Raw genomic sequence first — 22501 nt, 5'->3', positions numbered from 1 at the left:
GATTCTCTGTACAAAAATTTAATGTTTAATTGTATTTCATAATACAATATAGAATTGCGTTATGTAATTGTAATAATAATATAATAATTGCTTAATGATGCAGAATAATCATATAGAAATAAAAAACCTGAGGTTGTGCGCTATTTGAGTATGTTGCCTGCCTGCAGCACTAAAGGACTCGCGAGAGACGCCTGTCTCACCCTAGCAGCACCTGTCCTTCTCCTCCTCTTCAGTTCGCGTGATGAAACTGATGCAGTAAAAAAAAAGAAAGAAAATAATCCAGCATTCATTTTATGAATAGTTGCAGCTCTGCTTTGTTGGACAAGATTTGAACTGATACAGAAAACAAACATGTGAAATTAAATGTTACATATGGTACAAGACAATTGAAATGGTAAATGCAACTGGGTCCCAATCCCAGAACGGGTCATTTGGCAGATGACAAGGTATGTACTGACAATTTTGCCTAATATTTAATCTGTTATTATTAATCTATTGTAGGTACCTTGCATTATTTGGATCATCGCTAGTGGGAAGTGCACTGGTGTGTGATGGGAAGACAAACATAAAGCAACACTCCCATCTTGAGTTTGAAAAAAGAAAAGCAAGCAAGAGGATTGTTTCTGTTGTTACTCCATCTATTCATAATCTCTTTATAAATACAAACGCAGCTCTGTCATAACCAAAGCATAAGGGAACATGAAAGTGACTGATAATCCTGAAAACCAACAGGTTATGACAAATTAAAGGATGACAAATAGCTTCCAGAATTACTTTAGTGCTCCTTGTTATAGACACTGCTCAACTAACTGGCTAACTTATTAACTAAATAAATAAATAAATAAATACATGAATAAATAAACATAATAAAGGAACGCTTATTCATCACAGTATATTATCAGGTCAGTTAAACTGGGGTATTAATCTGCTCGGTTAAGTAGCAGACAGGGTTGTTAATCAGTTTCAGCCTCTTTGGTATTAATGATGTTAACAACAATTGCAACACTGAGATAACCACTAAAACAGTAATGGTTGTACGGATGGAACCCACTGAAATTTGTTTCAGGATGAAAACTGCCCTATAAAATGACCTTTCTTAGTGGGCCCTGTGCTCACTGCTCAGCACTGTAGAGCCCAGTTGGCATTTTCATAAAATACCAGAATTGTCAGATTGCCCACTGGTGCTGTGTATTTTCACACATACTCACACATACTAACATGAAATCCTTCTTCATGTGACAGATGTGAAAGGAAGACAAGTCATTAGAACTTTAAGCTGCCTTGTTGGGTCTGTGATGGTTGAGGGAGGCATATGGGATGCACAGACCGTGCACATAAAAGCCTGGCCTCATGTGATGCAGTTCCTAGAGGATGAACGATTTTATACCATTGACTGCCCTCCATGCTCACCTGATGTAATCCAATAGAACACCTCTGGGACTTTATGTTTTGGTCCATAGGACACTGCCAGGTTGCCCCTCAGGCTGTCCAGATGCTCAGTCATGCCCTGGAACAGATCAGAATCAGAATACTTTATTAATCCTCAAGGAAATTATGGGTTACAGCAGGCAGCATGCTGGATAGCGCATGCGCACAAACAAAGGAACCCTCTGACCAAACATACCCTACACAAATATCACATTGGGGAGACAGGTCAATGAGGAAATCCCACAGTAAACCATCTGTCGTCTCATTCAGAGTATGCCACAACATTGTCAGTCATGCATGTCAGTCAAGCAGATTGTTTCAACTTTTATTTTTGGGACGTCTCCTAAATTCCTCTGTAGTTTGGTAATTTCCATCAACCCTGACCTTGGCCCTGTCGCCATCAATTGGCACTTTCTCTTCTCTGGCCAAAACTTAGCCCTAAACACAACAACAAACTGCTCCAACAAGAGATATTTGGTCTTGTACCTGCTTAGCTTCCAGAATGAGATTAACCCTTGTATGGTGTTCGGGTCTGTGAGACCCGTGTTCAGTTTTTTTCAAAAGAAAAATTAAACAATTAATGATTTTTTCACGTGTAAATGTGTTGTGTCTTTCCACTCATTCCACTTGATTAGAACTGATTTATTTATAACATTTTATATAAAAGAAAAACGAGAAGCACATTAATTCATAAATGTGATCTAACAAAGGTAAAGGGAAAAAATTAACCATGTTTGCTGTTCATATGTCTTGTAATTGGGATGAAGTAAACATCTGTTGAGTAATTTAACATAAAATTGTTTGATAGTGTTAATTTGGAAAGCCAAAACTCTAGTGGGTCCACCAGACCCATGAACACTGGCTGAGTAACAAAAATACGAACACCACACAAGGGTTAAATTGGCACATGCTCAGTGTGTTATGGCAGTACGTTGTTGCTTTGATCACAAAGTAAGAATTTATGGATTCAAAGGGTGAACCTGGGCGTATGAACTCTCACTCAAACCCCAACCCTACCCAATATTCTAAAGCCCTAACCCCATCCTTGGCTGTAACCGTAACCATTGGAGTAACCCAACCCCTGGCCCTAATCCTATTGGTTAGAGTTATTGCTTGTTTTACCAAAAAACTAACATTAAAAATGTATACTCTCTGCCCATTTCCGTATTTTTCCATGATCTTTCTCTACACATCAGGAACATTCCCATTCTGAAAAAACAAGATAAACTTTAAGCCCCTGGTATTCCCAAGTGGTCTTCTATTCAAGTACTAACCAGGCCCAATCCCGCTTAGCTTCTGAGATGAGACAAGATCAAGCAAGCTCAGGTTGATATAGCTGTAAGCTGATCTTCGTAGCACAAACTGGGAATTTATGGATTCGAAGAGTGAACCTAGCTGTACTGTCTCTGTCTCTCGGAACTACAACCTTTCCAATATTCTGAAACCCTAATTTTCTAAAACCCTAACACTAACATGGTACATGTGTATTCTTTCATGGGCCTCTGCCTTATTTTTCAATGCTCTTTCTCTCCACATCAGGAGCAGTACCTTTCTGAAAAACAAGAAAAGCCTATAGAACCTAGTATTCCCAGGCGGTCCAAGTACTAACAAGGCCCCACTCTGCTTAGCTTCGGAGATCACATGAGATAGGGCATGCTCGGGGTGGTGAGCTCGCAAGCTGCCACTTGGAGCAAAAACTGGAAATTTATGGATTCAAAGGGTGAACTTGGGGGTATGTTCTCTCACTCAAACCCCAACCCTACCCAATATTCTAAAGCCTTAACCCCATCCTTGGCTGTAACCCTAACCATTGGAGTAACCCAACCCCTGGCCCTAATCCTATTGGTTAGAGGTATTGCTTTGTTTTACCAAAAAACTAATATTAAAAATATATATTCTTTGGGCTCACAAACTGGGAATTTATGGATTTGAAGGGTTAACCTAGCTGTGCTGTCTCTGTCTCTCAGAACTCCAACCTTCTAAAACCCTAACCTTAACCCCAACCCTGGCTGTATACCTAATCACTGAGGTAACCCAATCACTGGCCCTAACCTGATTGCTCGGATGTTTCTCTTGTCTGATCAAAAAACTAATATCAAAACAGACACTAAACTGTCCCAACTAGACATAAATGGCTTTTGGACATTACTAACAGGTTATACAAAATGGATGCATTAAATGTGTACAATTTAATGGGTCACTGCCTTAATTTTCAGTGCTCTTTTTCTAGACATCAGGAGCAGTGAAAAACAGGAAAAGCTTACAGCACCTGGTATTCCCAGATCCAAATACTAACTATATGTATGTATGCTAAACTGTCAAAAGCTGCTGCCTGTCACACAAACTGGCATTTTATGGATTCAAAGGATAAATCTGGTAGCCACTGCTCCTGTTGCAGAGCTCTTTACTTAAGTGTAAATAAACACTTTGAACTTTCCAACTATTTTTGAGTCTGCTTTGTGAGTTTGTGCAAGAATTCGGTATGACAAAGAGGAAATAGGCCTATGAGCTGGAGGAGCAAAACTGAATAATTTATATGTTAAATTTAGCTCTGCTGTATTTGCTCAGCATTTATGTAGCTACCGTAGAGCACAACACAATGGGATATGAATTACTCAACTTTATCTTGTTGCACATAAACTCTGAATGTCTTACATTTGTTATGTATTTATATGTATGTCTTTTGATTTTGTTATTTTTCACTGCACACATTTCAACATGGAAAATGCACCTTCTCTGTGTGGAATACTTCTGACTGAGCGAGCAAAAAATAAAAGCTGCAACTGAATAATGAAAGTCACTAAGCACCTGTGAGGGAAACCTGGATGTTCAGTGAATCATTGAGCCAGATAACATGCCTTACTGGCAGATCAGGTATAGGTACACTGTGTGATAGAGCAAAAATAGAGAGAAAAGGTTTAAAGATCACAATTTTCAACTAAGAGTAATACTGAATAAGAGAAGAGAAAGGATGCGGAGTAAAGGCCTAAACATAGATCTGATTGTCTGACACTAGGTGTCAGTGCACACCTTTTACTGCAAAGACCAAACAACAGAGACAGGGAATATGTCCGAAAATGAGGTTTGTGTTAAAGTCTTGAAGTATGGAACCCAATTATTTCAGGTTGATTATCACTTTTGACATTTATCTTTTTTAAAAATCACGGAAGAAGTAAAGTACTTCCTGCTATCTCATAGTATACGGTTTTTGAACTTTCAGGGAAATGTGTCATTATTATTATTATTATTATTGTAACATTATCGTTATTTTTGTTGTTGCTGCAGTATCTGTCTACAATATTTGTGTTGTTCAGCAACCTTTTCCAATCAAGACTGTTTGACGTCAGAGTTGAATGCGGTTGATGATGCTGATATGCTACCTTCAAGTACTCCTCGAAAGAACCTGTATTCAGTCTGCTAGATTGTGAATATATACAATTTGCTGATGCCTGTCCAAATGACTACAACCTTATTAGTGTCAATTAGCAATAATAACAAAAGCGATCAAAAACAATTAGTGTCTATACTGTAGGTTCCATGAAAAAAATGCTACCTTGTTATTGCATTTAAAAAAAATTTAATGGTTTTGTAGTTAATCGTGATCCATATCTATTCAAGAAAGGAAATACGTTTTATACCTTGTGTATAATGTTTAAAGCAATTCTATGATAAGTGTGACGGTGTGACATTTTTGACACTTTCAGCACCCGAAGGCAGCGCCACAGCCCCGCCGCTTCGGCTGGGAGGATACTACCATTCCGATTAGGGCAGCTGTTGCCAACGATGCAATGCCTCCTTCATGGAATGAACGCTGGGCATAGGCACCGTGTAGTGCCGTGGTCTTCTTGAAGAGGCTGCACCGTCCTGGTCTTTTGTGATTATTCGCCACAAACAAACAGCCCCGGAGCGCATAAGGTACCCGGTGAAGACTTGGACACGCGGGTTTATGGTTAGCGGAGAGAAGCTGGAGCGGTGAGCTGAGTGAACCGTAGTAACTTTAGCTTGCTATATGCTACATGCTAACTAAGGCTAGCTGGGTGGTATTGAAAGAAACACCTGTTCCCCCGAGTGACCAAAACGAAAAATGAGTTTGTGTTGAAAATTCTGTAGGGTGGGCTGGTGACGTTCCGTTGTTTCAAAGTGATTAACGTGAGTCATCCGGTAAGCTAACATAGGATCAATCAATGAACAACGAGCTACCCTCGTCCCCCGGGTGGGAGCTAACGTTAGTTGGTTGTGCTACCTCCGGGCCCGTTACACAGCTGAGTTACGAGCTTAAACTCTGCCGTTGTTGTAACAAGTATTTTTAAACATTTAATGTATGTATACATATTAGGAAAGTTCAATTTTTATCAGTACGAGGCAACGAGTTGGGATGCATTAGCTGGTGCAGCAGTTAGCAACCACCCTGTCAAAACAAGCCCAAGCTCACTGCATTCAGAAAGCTGAGTGGTTAAACACACCGGGTTTTGTGCTAACATATATATGTTCAGTACGCTTAGCTGAACTCAATTAATTCTGTCATGTAGCCAAGCCTATTCTGTATAACGCTGTATAAAGAGACAGGCAGATGCATTTAGGCTAGACTGACATGTCACCACAATGGAAAAAGGTGCTTCTCTCTGTTTTTTTTAACATCAGCTTTTCTCATGACAGGCAATTAATGCATTTTGCTTGTTTGTGTCTTCTGCGCATTAGGAAGCTGGAACCATGGGTTTAACATTAAGCCTTTGATGAACTGAAATAAGCTGGACCCTCTTGACTCATCCAACCCGCTCCTGCCCATAGCGGGGGCTCCCCTTTCCCCCTCACCTTCCAGAGTTATGGCAGGCTTTAAGCGTGGCTACGATGGCAAGATCGCCGGCCTGTACGACCTGGACAAGACCCTGGGCCGTGGCCACTTCGCTGTAGTCAAGCTGGCACGCCATGTCTTCACTGGGGAGAAAGTGGCGGTGAAGGTGATTGACAAGACTAAGCTAGACACAGTGGCGACGGGCCATCTTTTCCAGGAGGTCCGCTGCATGAAGCTGGTGCAGCACCCCAACATTGTGCGCCTGTATGAAGTGATAGATACGCAGACGAAGCTTTATCTCATCCTGGAGCTTGGAGATGGAGGAGATATGTTTGACTACATTATGAAGCATGAGGAGGGCTTGAACGAAGAGTTGGCTAAGAAATATTTTGCCCAAATTGTCCACGCTATCTCCTACTGTCATCGGCTGCACGTGGTGCACAGGGACTTGAAACCCGAGAACGTGGTGTTCTTTGAAAAACAAGGGCTGGTCAAGCTCACTGACTTTGGATTCAGTAACAAGTTTCAGCCAGGAAAAAAGCTGACCACCAGCTGTGGATCTTTGGCATACTCAGCTCCTGAAATACTACTGGGTGATGAGTATGATGCTCCGGCTGTAGGTATGCAAAAGATGTTTGGCTGATGAATGATGGTAAAGAAATGAAATGAGTCACACAGCTAATTAGAACATTGTATTGGTGAGTTGCAGAGGTGTGTACTAGACAGGATGTGAATGTTGATGCAGCGCATTTTTAAAAGTGTAATGCACTCATTAAGTTTCAGCAGTCATTTTATCTTCCACTGAAGAGCACCGGGCCTGTTGCCTTGAGCACTAGTTCACTATCTTGTCCACTTTATTAACTCCCCTAGCTCTTCCAAAAAAGGAAAGGGAAAAAAAGACTAAACTAAAAACATTGTCAGAAAACAGGCTTTTGGAATCAAACTGCACAGAACGTCTTTTCAAAGTCACGTTAATAGCCAGTTTTAGCACACAGCAGTTTGATGGGTGGGAATGTGGCTAGCACCTGTTTCACACAGTTTTGTCTCACCCTGCTGTGACACATCGGCACTTAGTCTTTATACGGAGCCTGAGCATGTGTTCGCTGTTGTTGTAAGATAACTTTAACTCAACAGTTATGAGCCCTGGGACTGTGTAACAGAACTTGTTTTAAATACCAAGGTGTGTGTTCCAGCACTGTGCTGCTGGGCATGGATCATTTTGAGAGCTGCCGTAGGCTACAAGGTCAGCCCAACTACAGCTGATGTCTGTGAGTGTCCCATTGCACTGAATTAACTGTCTCATTGATTTTCCTGTGAGGACTGACAGTGCAGACAGACACATTGCGTGTCCTTCCATGACATAATTATGATATTTGTCATATCAGGTGGCTTTGCTGAGACTAAAACCATGGGACTAAGTCCATCTCCTGAATTGGATAATGAGATGTACTCTGTTAAGCTTGTTTTTCAGACGGTGTGGGTGTGCATGCAGTCTTAATCCTAAAGGAGTCTGAAATCGGTCTCATGATTATTTATGCATGTAGAAAGGGCTCTCAAAGGTGTTCCTTCAAGGGCAGTCAGCTAGATGTTAATTTGCTTTTTCTTTTTCAAATGGAGTTCTCACAAACTTGAGAGGTGCAGTTGAGGCAATGAGGAAGCTGTGGTTACTTTCTCATTGAGCCGTACACACCCATGCAATCACAAACCACACACATGCTCATTTATCCTAAGACTTTGATATTGTACGCGTGACTGGACAGCGTTGTACCCTCTGCTCTGTGAACAGTTTGACTGCATGACTGCAGGGGATTAAATGGCAGGCTTCATGTTATCGCTTGCTGCTGTTGGTGGCAAGCAACCAACATGCATTATCCATTAAAGTAAAGAGAAGACAATTTACTTTTTTCTTGTTATGCACTTCATCTAAAGAATGAATTAAGGTATAAACTAACAATGTGGGCCCCCAAAATTGTGGTATGAACCAAAACCATTGTTTGGGAGAAATTGTTACAACCCCAGTAGTAACCAGTCTGGAATGTTTATCAGTTTCATGGAGTCTTCAGTAGCATCCCTACAATTGTAGTATTCAGATTAGTCCACAATGCCGCTCACCTTACTGTTGAGCTAGATGGTGGGCCAGTCTGTGCTTTCTTCCAGCTGGTTGCTGTGTGAGATATACTTATTGGCACACATAGTAATTGCATAGGTACTACTTGTTCCTGTGTTTTCTAGCAGCAGCTCTCTCCAGTTGTTGGGTTGATGGTTATTCTGTGGTGGTTTGTTGTTGTTGTTTTTTTGTCGCTTTTTTTGTTTGTGTTTGTTTTGTTTTTTTAGTGTGGCCTTTGGATCCTGTGGTCAGAGCCATTAGCCACATGGATTGTTGCACTCTAAAATAGTGGAATGAGGAGAAAGTGCTTATTATTTGCACATGTGCAGGCAAGGCTTCTGAAAGGTTTACTTAGTATTCTAGTGGGTGTCCCTAAGAGAGCAGAGTCCTGTTCATCTCCTTGCACAGAACCAAAATCATATTAGATTGTGTTTGTTATGTATAATTCCACAGATTAAAAATGATGGTCTGTATATAGTCTCAGTCCAGGCAGTGTATTTCAGTCACTACCACTTGGTTGTTTCATTACAGAGTATTGTTTCTTACTGTTATGGTCCAACTGATGGCGGGGTTAAACTTTGTACTAAGAGGGTTCAGCATTTTGTGCTCTTGGCACTCTTTAGCTGATGAAAAGCCCTTAACCTATGAAAGCCTTCCTGGCTACAAGCAGCCATTAATGAACCTTATCAACATATTTACTGGCTACTGTGTGTGCACGTGTGCACAGTAGAGCTGTTTTGCTGGATTTGGTTCCATCGCTAAAGCTTCAGGACTGTGTCTACAGAGAGCAGCCAGAGGGGCTCTTAATTGCAGTCCTGGTTACTGTTGCCCACTGCCAGTAGATGGGAAGGACAGTTAATCCATGCTATTGTTTGGACTGGGCCAGGAGAGGATGAGAAAGAAGCAGGATGCAGCTATTTATGCAGTCCTGTGTTGACACAGACTGACTGGCTTTGACTAGAACTCATTCAGCTTGTTCCCACCACTGGGCCCAGGACCATGTTTTCTCATTATGTTCACCATTTTCCACTGAGAAAAAGGATCTTCACATCTTTTTTCTCAGGATCAATATAAGATATCATAAATGGAAATGACTAAATGGGGAAAAAAAAAACAAACAACGAATGTCTTTCCTGCAATTCCTCTGGAAAGAACTGTTATTTTCTTACTTAATGTGTGAAAGCACACTCCCCCTTATAAAGCTAGTCCTTTTAACTCATCGTTAAAGATGTGTTAAAGAGCTTGGTTACACAGAACCTTCTTTGGCTGCCTCCTTCCTTTTGTTTTATTAGCATCATTGTTGAGCCAGTGGAAGAAAAAGGCATCATATACAGCAAATGTTTTCTGGTTTTTATTAATGATTGTGTTTTTGCTCTGTGCTGGTTTGAGTCTCAGTCAATTTGTCATATCTCCACTCTGGGCTTGTTTCATGTCTTTGAACCCCCTTTATTGAAACTAAAGCCTGGTTTATTGCTGTAGCACAGAGCATGCTTTTCTTTAACGTAACCACTAAATAGGAGACTGAAGGAGCTGTGTACCCCTCCTGATTTGCAGATGATTTTGCAAATCAGACAGAAGATTTTCCTTGTCGCTGGATTTGGATTTAAAAAAAAAAAAAAAAAATCTACATTGTTCATTTCTTCACTTTCCATTTTGTCTTTGCAGTTTATTTGCTCTGTGCCTGCATCATTTGGTAACCAGCTGGATACAAGCATGCTTCCCAATTCCACACATAAAACACACAAAGTAGTACAATAGTTTCACAGTCCCTTGGACTTGTCAGTGTTTCACAACTTATTCCTCTTTTGCTCTAGTACCTACTCGACTCCACTTGACTCTACTCAGTTTCCATTGTTTTCCATTCCCATTATTGAGTACCACCTCAGTGTGCATGGGGCTGTTATAGCAACGTGTCTGAACATCTGGGACGTCATTTGTTTGCAATGCAAACACCACACAACAATGGCCATAGACTGCTGCTCAGTCAACTGCTTTTTGTCCGGCTCAGGGACCACGGTGTTGGTTTGTGTGCAGCCATTTCCCTTGTTGCCCGGTTTTAAAAATGGCAGTTTTGATTATTGTGAAGATGTTGCTCTCGATGACTATCGAGTGATGCCACTGACTGGGCAATTGGTGGCATGCAGTCTGTTGATGTCACATATTCGTATTGACGCAGCTTGCTTGGAACACTAGCCAAGCAGGTACTGAAAAAGTACCTGGTACCAGGTACTGCCACCTAATAGAAAACCTTAAAAGTTGAGCTAAACTAAGTAGGTACTAGTGGAAAAGAGGCATTAGTGTATCAGCCTGACTGAAGGAAGGTTTGTGGGAATTTTGTGTGGCCAAACAGGCTCCTCAGAGGTGCACAGCTGGGCAGAATCACTGTATTAGTAAAAGATATGTCATAGTGATGCTTTATGTTTGTATAAGTACCAACACACAGTATTGTTTTTTTTTTTGTTTGTTTGTTTGTTTGTTTTTTAATAGCGATGCACTTTTAGTGTTTATTTAAAAAAAAATTTAAAAAAAATCTGATAGCTGATGCCAAGAGTGCCCAACGACCCCCAGAGGTCAAGTTAGGCACCAAAGTAGTACCAATACCAAAACTGATGATTTGTTTTCATTACAACATGTAGATGTCAGCCTGCGTTTATTACAATGTGGTGGCCTCAGCCTGTTGTGACATCATTGTCACGTCGCAATGCGTCGTACTAAAAACATAAAAAGTGTATTGTACAGCTGTCTCCATGCCCTTTCCATAAATTACTCGATATGGTTTCTTTAAATGTTTTTTCAAGGTCAATTTTGACCGTGGACCCTAACAGTGAAGGTCAAGGTCAAATGCATCTTCTGTAATTGTATGCAGATTCAAGTCCTACTCATGCATACATGCTTCAAATGTGAAGGTCTGCATTGTTTATTTTGGGGCAGTAAACAGTGTAGCATGCAGCAAATTTATGAGATTGCTAAAATGGCACAGCATGTAGCCATCTTAAGAATGTTTCCAAAGATGCTGTGAAATTTGTATCCATTTGTCATGAATTTTGGAAGAAAACAACATTTGTGATGGTCGCTGTAGATACAGCGGGTTGGGTTGGGCTGTTATTGACATATTCCTTTTTTCAGAAGGTTTTAATGACATAATTGTCTGTAGAAGCCCGGGGTGGTATTTTTAGATAAAACACAAAAGAATTACAACTTGTAATTATAATTACTCAATTTCACCAATCAGTTGTATCCATGACGGATTACGTAGCACTTACCACAAAGTCATATTGTGACTGATTTCACTCACTGTCTGCAGAGCTGCTAATTTTTCTGTAGTGTGTAGAAGTAAAGTTGTATAAAGCGACTCTGGCACACACAGCAAAATGCTCATTTTCTGCTGTCAGTTTGTAGGGTTTTGAACTTGAACTTGCATCAGTTATGGTCTCTTCCTTGAATGTAATCACACTGTCTGAAGACTTTATTGCATTTGGTTTAACAACACCATTACATTTGTACTTTGTCCGTTGATATGCAATATCTTTACATGTGATATCTAGTCTCTTAATCCAAGGCTGTCCTCCTTATTACAAAAATAAGATTAAGACAGAAATGTATCATCTGCCCCATTGAAATGCCAACTAAAATGCCAGTTTGTGATATGTGGAAGTTGGTAGTACTTCGTAGCCACCGCAACGTGATATTGACAGTATCATTGGATTTTTTGGTTGTATGAGAACTTGTGCATTTTAAGGTGTCTCTTTAGTCCTGCTTTCTTTAGCCTCTTGCACCCTCAAAAGCATGCTATTGCAGTAGAAGTCAGGGAAACCTGACCTGTAAGTGTGTGTAAAAGAGTGATTTATAAATCCAAGGGGGATGCAGGCCTACTTAGCAATAGTGTCTGTGTGAGCAAATGGTCAGCTGTCAGTCAGTTATGGTGGGGATTAGTCAAAGCTATCTAGGCTTCCAAGAGAGACTCATGTAAATGGATGGGGTGACAGGTGGCAGAGGCTGTGCATTGCATAAAGTCTCAAGACACGAGGACACTCTGAGTCAAAGGTTCCACTGCATATTTTTGCTAAAGCTAAGTTGAAAGTTATAGAATTGCAACAAGTCATTGGCTTACTTTCTTCAAGGCCTGTGTGCTTTTTAGGCGCTGAATGCAAAGTAGGGACTTGTCACTCTAAGTGCCATTAGTTTTTAGGACTTGAGTTGAAAATTGCGATATGCCTGAGAGGGTGGGATTGACACTTTATTTCTGCCTGACAGGGCCCTAACTACTCTGCGCTTTCTTTTGTTTCGGCCTTTTTATTGTAGAGGCTGCAGAATGACATGTTCAAAAGCACTGAGCAGTGTATGAGAGGTTAACTTGTCTCTTGCAGTGAGACCTGTGCAGCTGCCACTACTTTGTATAAGTGAAATAATGAATTGTACACACAAAGCCAGATGGATGGATAGCTGCTTGTGTTTAAAAAAAAAAAAAGGCTATAGCCTTTTTGAGAGAATTTAATAGTTGCTCTATAGTGAAAAAAAACAGTACCCTTTATGTTTTTCACTGGATGTACTAACAGGGAAAAAAACTCATTTTCTGTTTGCCTTATGTGTTGCTTACTTTGATATAGTGGAGCAGGCAATGTCTTTGTTTTTATGAAGGCTATAGTTTAGACCTCAGGCTCAAATAAAAGTAATGACAGAAGTGAAAACTCAAGAAAATATACCCCCTCCCCCAGTAGGTTGGATCCTTTGGCAGGCCTTTTCTGGCTCAGGGGTTCTGTGTTTGAAATCTCTGCTTTACAGTAGGGCTGGGCCATATTATACCGTTCACGGTAATACCGGTACAACGTTAGGCAACGATAAGAAAATGAAATATCGCGATAGAAGATGGGTAAAACGCGCATGCGCAGTGCCTTTGTTTTCATACGCACATGGCCAAAAAAGCATGGCGGCAATGGAGAATGAGAAGGGAGAAAGCGTTTCGTTGAGTGAAGCGGATGAACCAGAATTAGTTTGTGAAAATGGTGCCACTTCAGTGATATGGAACTGGTTTGGTGTTTGTCCGTCAGATACACAGCACAGTTTTTTGTAGAACATGCAAGCGGGCCGTCGTTATTGCCGTATTTGTGGGACTAAGGCGCTTGTAAATCTGGGAGTAATCTGGGTCCTAAACTCCGTATGCTTCAGGTCCCAAAGTCAAACAAACACTGCAGCATAACTGAGAGTTAAAAGAAACTGTCTAAATTCTTTCATCTTTAATAAAACGATCAGCATTGCTGCTTTACCAGGTGTAACTATGAAGTTTAACATCCAGGCATCCATGAAAACAGAATTTATTACACTTAACGGAGTTAGAAGCTAGCAGGAAGATGGCGGAAGTTAGCTCGCTAGTTTCCTGAGCATTATATAGCATGTTCTGAAATTTCTGGAAAAATTCAAACGTACAGCTCTGCTATCACTTCCAACATAAATGAAGACAGGAAACTAAACAGCACTGACGTTTGTAAGGTTACTGAAGTTGGGCTAGCTGGTTTATAATGATGTGCTACGTGATCGCTAGCGACACAGCTATAACATAAACAGTGAATCTGGAGGAATCAACGCTAACACTTTGCCACTCATTAAAAGTTAGTGTGAGGGTTCCTGATAGTTAGAGACAAATGCAATCGCATGGCAGGATGCTGTAAACGGACCAAACTTCAGTCAGGAGAACAACTGAGACAATCCATCCACAATACCAGGTTAGTCATTAATATACTGCAACAACATGGGAATAGAGCAGCTGTGATAGAATACAGCATTAATGAATCAATGGTACAGAAGTGGAAGAAGCAAGAAATATGAGTTGAATAAAGTTTTATTTATCTGACTGCTTTGTTTCGCTTAATGTGTCTTATAATCCCGTGCACCTTATGGTCTGAAAAATAAATATTTGACTTTTCTATTTGTCACACTGTGGTTTCATGTTGCAAAGCCCCTTTTTTTTTAACTTCAGTGGATATTATACATGGTTATGCTCAGGATATGTCAGCCCATTTCTGCTGGAAATGCCTTTTGTTAAACTTTTAGCAAGGAATTTCCATTTCCACTGTTAAATTTTTATATAGCTTTAATGCACATAAAAACAGCTGCTTGTTTAAGTGAAAATACATGAATGTTTTTTTTTTTTTTGCTCTAGTAAAGTTGTGGAGTTGTATTTTGTGTCGTGTCAATTATATCATCAGTTATATCGTTATCACAAATTTTCAAATTATATCGTGATAAATACTTTTGGCCATATCGCCCTGCTCTACTTTACAGCATAGTCAGTGATTTATCAGTCAGAGGCAGAGATGAGCACCACAAACCAGACCAGGCTCTGTTTTCTGCTTCGCTTTGAGATGTTGCCATTTTCTTCTTACTTGGGCCATCCTCTGTACCTCTGTTAGCTCCTCCTCTCCCACCCACCTCCTGGAGAACAGGAGGTGGGTGGGAGTCCTGCAGCAGGCAGAGCTGGCAGATGTCTGCTCTGCTTTCGATTCAACAGGTCTGCTATTAATACACACACTGAGAGGGACAGTGACTGTTTGGCTGACTTATCCAAAAGTTCACATCCTAGATAGAGCGGCAAGAGTGTATTGCATCTGGCCAGCACTTGGTGAGCTAGTGAAACAGTCAGCTGTGTTCACATTTGTTGTCAGTATATCTTTCCACTGCCAGCTGACACCCAATCTACTGTTGTTCTTAGTTGTTCTTAAGAACAAACTAAATAAGGAGTTAGATGTGGCTATTTTTTTTAAGAAGATGGATCGGAGGAGATAAAGAAAGGAAATTATGTTAGCCTTAGATCTAACCATAGATATACCTCTTAGATTAACCATTATCACTGCAGGATTCCACTTTAAAATGGACTCTTCACCCTCCTGCCTTTATTATTGCTTATATATATTTTGTAATATATCTATATCATGGCTAAAGCACTTCTGGATGGATGCAAACTGCATTTCGTTGCCTTGTACTTGTGACATGTGCAACGACAATAAAGTTGAATTCTATTCTATTCTAAAAAGAGCAGAGAGCAGGCATCGAAAGGGGTGATTAAGTGTAATTATGCCTTTCAGTCATCCATGACAAAATGGAGGTGGGTGCTGTTGTGTGCAATGAGGCCTATCATTCCAAATCATTGCAGTCCACTGTGTAGCCTACTGGCTGCTTGGCATGCTAATTGACTAGCTGATATGTAGACTAACACGTTTGTGGGTTAACTTTCATGCAAGCTAGTTAGCTTGAATTTTGGTTTTGCTTCAAGGCTGTACATTTCTGGAATTATATAAAGGGGACCAAAAGTATTTTCTCCTATGCAGAATTACTGGAATGGTTTCTGCAGTTCTGAATATATTAATGAATTGTTACACTTTTTCATCTAGAAATTTTTTTGCATTAGATGTCTAGACTAGGGCTGCCACAAACGATTATTTTGATAGTCGACTAGTCACTGATTATTTTTGCGATTAGTCGACTAATCAGATCATGAACGTAAAACGTACAGCTTATTGCACCAGCATGCATCTGGTCTTATATAACTATCATTAGCTTACAGCTTTAAGTGTTTAAGGTATGTGCTAAGTAAAAATAAAGACAAAATGATAGTTTAGATTGTTTCGGTGAAGTTTAATAAAAACCTTTCTATCTAAAATATAACGGGACACCGGAGTATATTCTCGAGCATCTCACACTTCTGGTAATCAGTTGTCTGCTTGACATTTATTCAGCTGTGCAAAAACTATAACTTTAATCTCAGCCAAACCGATTTACTCAGAAACAAATAAAATACTGGAAAAAAAGCCAAACAATAACATTTTTAAGTTATTTAAGTGACTTATATATCATGTTTAACCTGAGTAGCGAAAGACGGCGGTGGGTTTGAAAACGATTTGCCAGGAGTCCGGTGTTCTCACCGGGTCTAGTGAGCCTTGAACCTCGGCTAGCTATCGAGCTAGTGGGTAACAGACGTCTCCGACAACGTCCGAGCGCTTTTGAAAATATGTGGTGTCTTGATAAACTGAGCAGATATTTGAAGTTTACACAGCTACATTCCTGCCTGAAAATATGTTAGACGTTTATTTTGTGACCCAGAAAGAATAATAAGAGTAACATTAAAACTAACTAGCTGCTGCCATTGCTGGAAACTGAGCAGGGCTGCGCTATGAATTCTGGGACACAGTCTTCTTCTTCGGGGTTTGGCATCCTTGTACATGCAGTGCTGCCATCTTCTGTTTCAGTCCGTTATTACACTCTTAAATCCTAGTACTTATTCCTGCGTCTTTTGGGATCTTACAAAGCTTCAAACGATGCGTCGACTATTAAATTAGTCATCGACGATTTTGATAGTCGATGTAATCGTGACTAGTCGACTAATCGTGGCAGCCCTAGTCTAGACAACTGGTCGCTAGGGCTGGGCCATATCATACCGTTCACAGTAATACCGGTATAATGTTGGGCAACGATAAGAAAATGAAATATCGCGATAGAATATGGGTAAAACGCGCATGCACAGTGCCTTTGTTTTCATACGCACATGGCGGCAAATGCATGGCGGCGACAGAGGATGAGAAGGGCGAAAGTGGATCGTTGAATGAAACGGATGAACCAGAATTGGTTTGTAAAAATGCTGCAACTTCATTGCTGTGGAACTGGTTTAGCTTTCGTCCGTCAGATACACAACAAAGCACTATTTTTGGTAGACCACGCTGGCGGGCCGTTGTTATTACCGTGGTTTTTGAAAAATACGGCACACTTAAAATCTGAAAATCGACAGTGCCCCTTATAATTCCGTGTGCCTTATGTATGAATTCTGGTTGCGTTTACTGACCTTGAAACGATTTTATGTGGTACATGGCGCTCGAAAATCTGTCAAATGTTTTAGTACGACTTTGCTAAGCTACAAACTGCACCGCCTGATGGATTGTCGGAGCATTGCGGCTATCGTAGGCAGGAGCCTCGCGGAGTGTGCTTCAACATAATATTACGGTATTGTGTGTGTATAACCTCTCTTTAAGTTTTGTGAATATTATACATGGTTATGCTGAGGATTAGGGCTGGGCCATATTATACCGTTCACGGTAATACCGGTATAATGTTAGGCAACGATAGGAAAATGAAATATCGCGATAGAATGGGAGTAAAACGCACATTTGCAGTGCCTTTGTTTTCATACGCACATGGCCGATTGTTGAGTGAAACAGATGAACCAGAATTGGTTTGTAAAAATGGTGCAACTTCAGTGATGTGGAACTGGTTTGGTGTTTGTCTGTCAGATACACGACAAAGCACATTTTTTTGCAGAACATGCAAGCGGCCGTCGTTATTGTCATATTTGTCGGACTAAGATGCTCTTAAATCTGGGAGTAATCTGGGTCCTAAACTCCGTATGCTTCAGGTCAAACAACACTGCAGCATCACTTAGAGTTAAAAACTGTCTAAATTCTTTCATCTTTAATAAAACGATCAGCATTGCTGCTTTACCAGGTGTAACTATAAAGTTTAACTTCCAGGCATCCATGAAAACAAAAGTTATTACATTTAACGGAGTTAGAAGTTAGCAGGAAGCTAGCGGAAGTTAGCTCGCTAGTTTCGCTAATTACCTAAGCATGATATTGCATGTTCTGACTGAGAGATTTCTGAAAAAAATCAAACGTACAGCTCTGCTATCACTTCCAACATAAATGAAGACAGGAAACTAAACAGCAGTGACGTTTGTAGGGTTACTGAAGTTGGGCTAGCTGGTATATAATGATGTGCTACGTGATCGCTAGCGACACAGCTATGTTAGCATAACATAAACAGTGAAGCTGGAGGACGAACACTAACACTTTTCCACTTATAAAAGTTAACGTGAAGGTTCTTCATGGTTAGAGACAAATGCAATCGCATGGCAGGATGCTGTAAACGGACCAAACTTCAGTCAGGAGAACAACTGAGATAATCCATCCACAATACCAGGTTAGTCATTAATATACTGCAACAACATGGGAATAGAGCAGCTGCCAGAGAATTCAACATTAATGAATCAATGGTACAGAAGTGGAGGAAGCAAGAAGAATGAGTTTAATAAAGTTTGATTTATCTGACTGCTTTGTTTCGCTTAATGTGCCTTATAATCCCGTGCACCTTATGGTCCGAAAAATGCGTACCGCACACTGCAGTTTAATGTTGCAAAGCACCTCTTTTTAACTTCAGTGGATATTATACATGGTTATGCTCAGGATATGTCAGCCCATTTCTGCTGGAAATGCCTTTTGGTTAAACTTTCAGCAAGGAATTTGCATTTGCACTGTTACATTTTTATAAAGCTTTAATGTACATAAAAACCAGCTTCTTGTTTAAGTGAAAATAAATGGAAGGTTGTCTTTTTGCGCTAGTAATGTTGTGGAGTTGTATTTTGTCTCGCATCAATTATATCGTCGGTTATATCGTTATCGCAAATTTTCAAATATATATCGTGATAAATATTTTTGGCCATATCGCCCTGCTCTACTGAGGATATATCGGCCAATTTCCACTGGAAATGCCTTTTGGTTAAACTGTCAGCAAGGAATTTGCATTTGCATTATTAAATTTGTATATAACTTTAATGCACATAAAAAAAAAAACAGCTGCTTGTTTAAGTGAAAATACATTGATTTTTTTTTTTTTTTTTTTTTTTGCACTAACAAAGTTGTGGAGTTGTAAAGTATTTTGTCTAGTGTCAATTATATTGTCAGATATATCGTTATCGCAAATTTTAAAATGTATATCATGATAAATATTTTTGGTCATATCGCCCTGCTCTACTAGTCGCACATGTGTGACTACTTGGTAAAGCATTAAGCTGTTTCAGGTTGTCAGAGTCTCAGTTGTTTATCCTTTTCATGTTTTTAACTAAGAGTACAATGGCACCAAGCCACTTAACAACCTCAGTAACATTGTGGACTCTGTAAAGATAATCTGATATCAACTTAAAGGTTCAATTTGAAACATTTTTTTTCTCCTCTTGGCTCTATATGATATCCAAAGTATGGCCATCTCAAGCACACACCTCACTGTGTGCAGCCGTAACCATCTGCTCTTTACACTCTGTGTTTATAAGGAGCAGCCAATCAGAGAAATGTTACCTTAAGAGGAGAGGGGCTGAAATGGCTGAAGCCAGAATGAAGATTAAATAAATAAAAGACACCAAGATTAAATAAATGATATGTAATGATAATTCAGATCATGGTTCAGAATCAAGCCAACTACTCTTAATAGGTAGAATAAAAATATGTCAGCTTAAAATTAACGTAATGGGCCAGCTGTGAGTTATAAGGAAGGTTTTACATACAGGTTTAGTGCTTTTGACCTTGTACACCACAGATTTCTGAAATTAAGAGAAAATCACAAAAGGCATAAAAAAGCAACTAATTGACACATCACTGTATTTAACTTAGCTAGAATCAAGGACATGAGTTAAGACTTATTTGTTTTCCCCTTCCAGCGCAGTCACATTTAACCCTTGTAACACTGAGATGCTGCTTTGCACTTTCAGCCCGAAAATATGCACATGATGCATAAGTCTGCATAGTAATTTAGCTTATTGTTCTTGACAGTTTTGTCAACATTGTCATTATTGTGAAGTCAAGGACTTAATCATTTGACTGTTATTATTAAGAAAACCTTTAAACAGGGGCAGGGATAGCTCAGTAGGTAAAGTGGTCACCCCATGATCGGAAGGTCGGCAGTTCGAATCCACTTAACGGCTACCCTGAGGTACCCCTGAGCAAGGTACCGTCCCTACACACTGCTCCCCGGGCGCCTGCTTAGTGGGCTGCCCACTGCTTCACTGAGTGAATGGGTCAAATGCAGAGAAAAAACAAGTAATTTCCCCATGGGGATCAATAAAGTATCCATTATTATTATTATTATTATTAAACCAGTTATTACAGTATATCTCAGCCTTGATGTGGTTCAGTTCCTCCTACTAGTTCTCTGGCTGCTGTCATTTCAAGCTGCTTGGTGGTTCATCAGAGTAAAACGGCTGAATGAGAGGAAGAGATGCCAAGAGACACAATCTCACAACCATTAATTAAAGCATCATGACTGTAATACAGAGAGAAGGAGGAGATTGCACTATGACTTTTTTCTTCTTTCTCCAGTAACCAACAGAGTAGTGGATTGTGATGGATTCCACAACCAAACTGGTTGTAGCTGGAAGTTCTTGCTAAAGGTTAAGTACCTGTAGAGGCACTGTCAATGTGTTAGAAGGATTTAAAGTGGCTGAAGATTGGAATGGAAGACATGTTGTAAAGGCAAGGAAGATGCTGCAATTAGGGATGTATGTGTAAGGTTTTTTTTGGGATATATAAGCATGTTCCTATATCCTTGCTGTAGCACTGGTATGTGTTTACATTCCCTAGTGTGCAATATTGAGACAAGCCCTGTCAAGGCATGTCTAAGACAGTGGCAAGAGCTCTGTCCCAGCTTGACAATTTACTGCCTAGAAAGCGAGTTACTTTAACAACCAGTAACAAAGTACTTAGGAAAAGATTCAAGGAACCAGTTCCCGGTGAAGCAGGAAACAACACATTTGCTTTGCCACTGGAGGTAAAAACATACTGCCCCGGCTACAAAGGAAGAGATGCTACTAGCTGATGATGTTTGACCCAAGAAAAAAACCAAATTACTCCACCAAGTGTTGCTGGAGCACTTGCGCAGTGCACTCTAATGGAAATTATTGATGCATTTACATGGTGGTTGAGAAGCTGGTTTAAAAACCTTGCACCCAAGATACACCATCCTAGGTAGAAAACATTTGTTATTTTTATTATGTAACAGTGTTGTGCAGCTCCTAAAGAGCTATAGGTTTCTTACTTTAATTATTGTTAAACTAAAATGTTAAGCAGTTATATTATACTTTCACTTAAGATTTAGAGGGAAAACTATCTGGGCTAGTTTTGTGCTTACATTTGGTTATTGCACTATAATGCTGCTGCTGGCAGTAGTGCTGGGCGATATGGAAAAAATATTTATCACGATATGAATTATTTTATATCACGGTAGCGATATATATATACACACACACACACACACACATATTAAAAAAACAAAACAAAAAAAAAACCGATATACCACCTGACCTGTGGTCATCTGGAAAGTACACAGTCTGTAAACAGCAAGCGCAGAGGGTGCAATCTTTGTTAATGAAATGGATGGTTACGCTCATGTAGGGGTGCGTATCTCTGCTCGTCCATAGGTCAGTCGTCAAGGCATAATGCACGACACTGCAAACATCCTTCAATACTTTGGCCTGGCATGCGTCATATAAACGAGGCAACTCGACTTTACTGAAGTGCTTCTGTACCTCGGATCAAGGACTTTGACGAGGTAATGAAAGCTGTCCTTCTCAACTTTACAAATGTAACGCGAGATGGCTCCTGTGGTTTGTTTATGGCGCTGGGACGTTTTCTCTTAAGGGCCTTGTGTGAAAGACTGGTGTATCTTTGGCTGGCTATAGTTTTTCTTTTCCCAACTTGCTGCAAAGAAACAGCATGTGCATCAAAATAAACTATTTCCAACAGTGTAATTTGAGTTCTAAGCATCCCAGAAACGGTACAGAAAAGCATAAAGTCAAACATAAGTTTTAAAAACACCAGCATAGGCTTATAAGGCCCTGAAGGTAAAAAATTACATTTTCCTTGAAAATGACGTCACATCCAGTTTCGGGCAGGTAATGGCGGACATGCGATAGTTCGCGCTGACCTATATTCCAACGTAGGAAGTGTTATGAACAGCTGATCGGATCGGCAAAGCATGTTTCTGTACCCAGCCTCTCGCCCTTTGACAGCTGGGATAGGCTCCAGCGCCCTACGCGACCCTGAAAAGGATAAGCGGAAGCGAATGCATGCATTGTTGTTGCAAGTGCTTTTTATGCAATTTTTGCAAAGCTATGTGTGGAAGGAAACCGTGACCTAGGACAAGCTGATGGCATAAGATGTAAGTACACCTCCACCGGTTTCATATGCAAAAGAAAATTATTGCGCTAGCTTACATGGTTCCAGTTGTACAGGGATTTAAAAATAGTTAGGCAAAACGGAGTGTTTTAAAGGGTTAATGATATATTTTATGTAATAATTTATAAAATTATGTTAGAAACAATAGAAGACAAATGGCACATTTTTCTATCATTCACATGATATATATTT

At 40.1% G+C, this 22501-nt stretch overlaps 1 protein-coding gene across 1 annotated transcript in view; it reads left to right on the top strand.

Annotated features, from left to right (window-relative positions):
• The first annotated feature begins 5146 nt into the window (after positions 1–5146).
• Positions 5147–22501, top strand: part of snrka (SNF related kinase a) — a 54194-nt gene continuing 36839 nt past the window's right edge. The window contains exons 1-2 of the mRNA XM_026184700.2: positions 5147–5400; positions 6127–6840. Coding sequence (XP_026040485.1) covers positions 6252–6840 — 589 coding nt within the window. The 5' untranslated portion in view covers positions 5147–5400; positions 6127–6251. The remainder of the gene's footprint in view (positions 5401–6126; positions 6841–22501) is intronic.

The sequence above is a fragment of the Astatotilapia calliptera genome, chromosome 11 (assembly GCF_964374335.1).
Source record: "Astatotilapia calliptera chromosome 11, fAstCal68.1, whole genome shotgun sequence".
Lineage (NCBI taxonomy): Eukaryota > Metazoa > Chordata > Actinopteri > Cichliformes > Cichlidae > Astatotilapia > Astatotilapia calliptera.
Note: the sequence above shows the minus strand (reverse complement) of the source record. Positions and strands in the feature narration are given on the sequence as shown.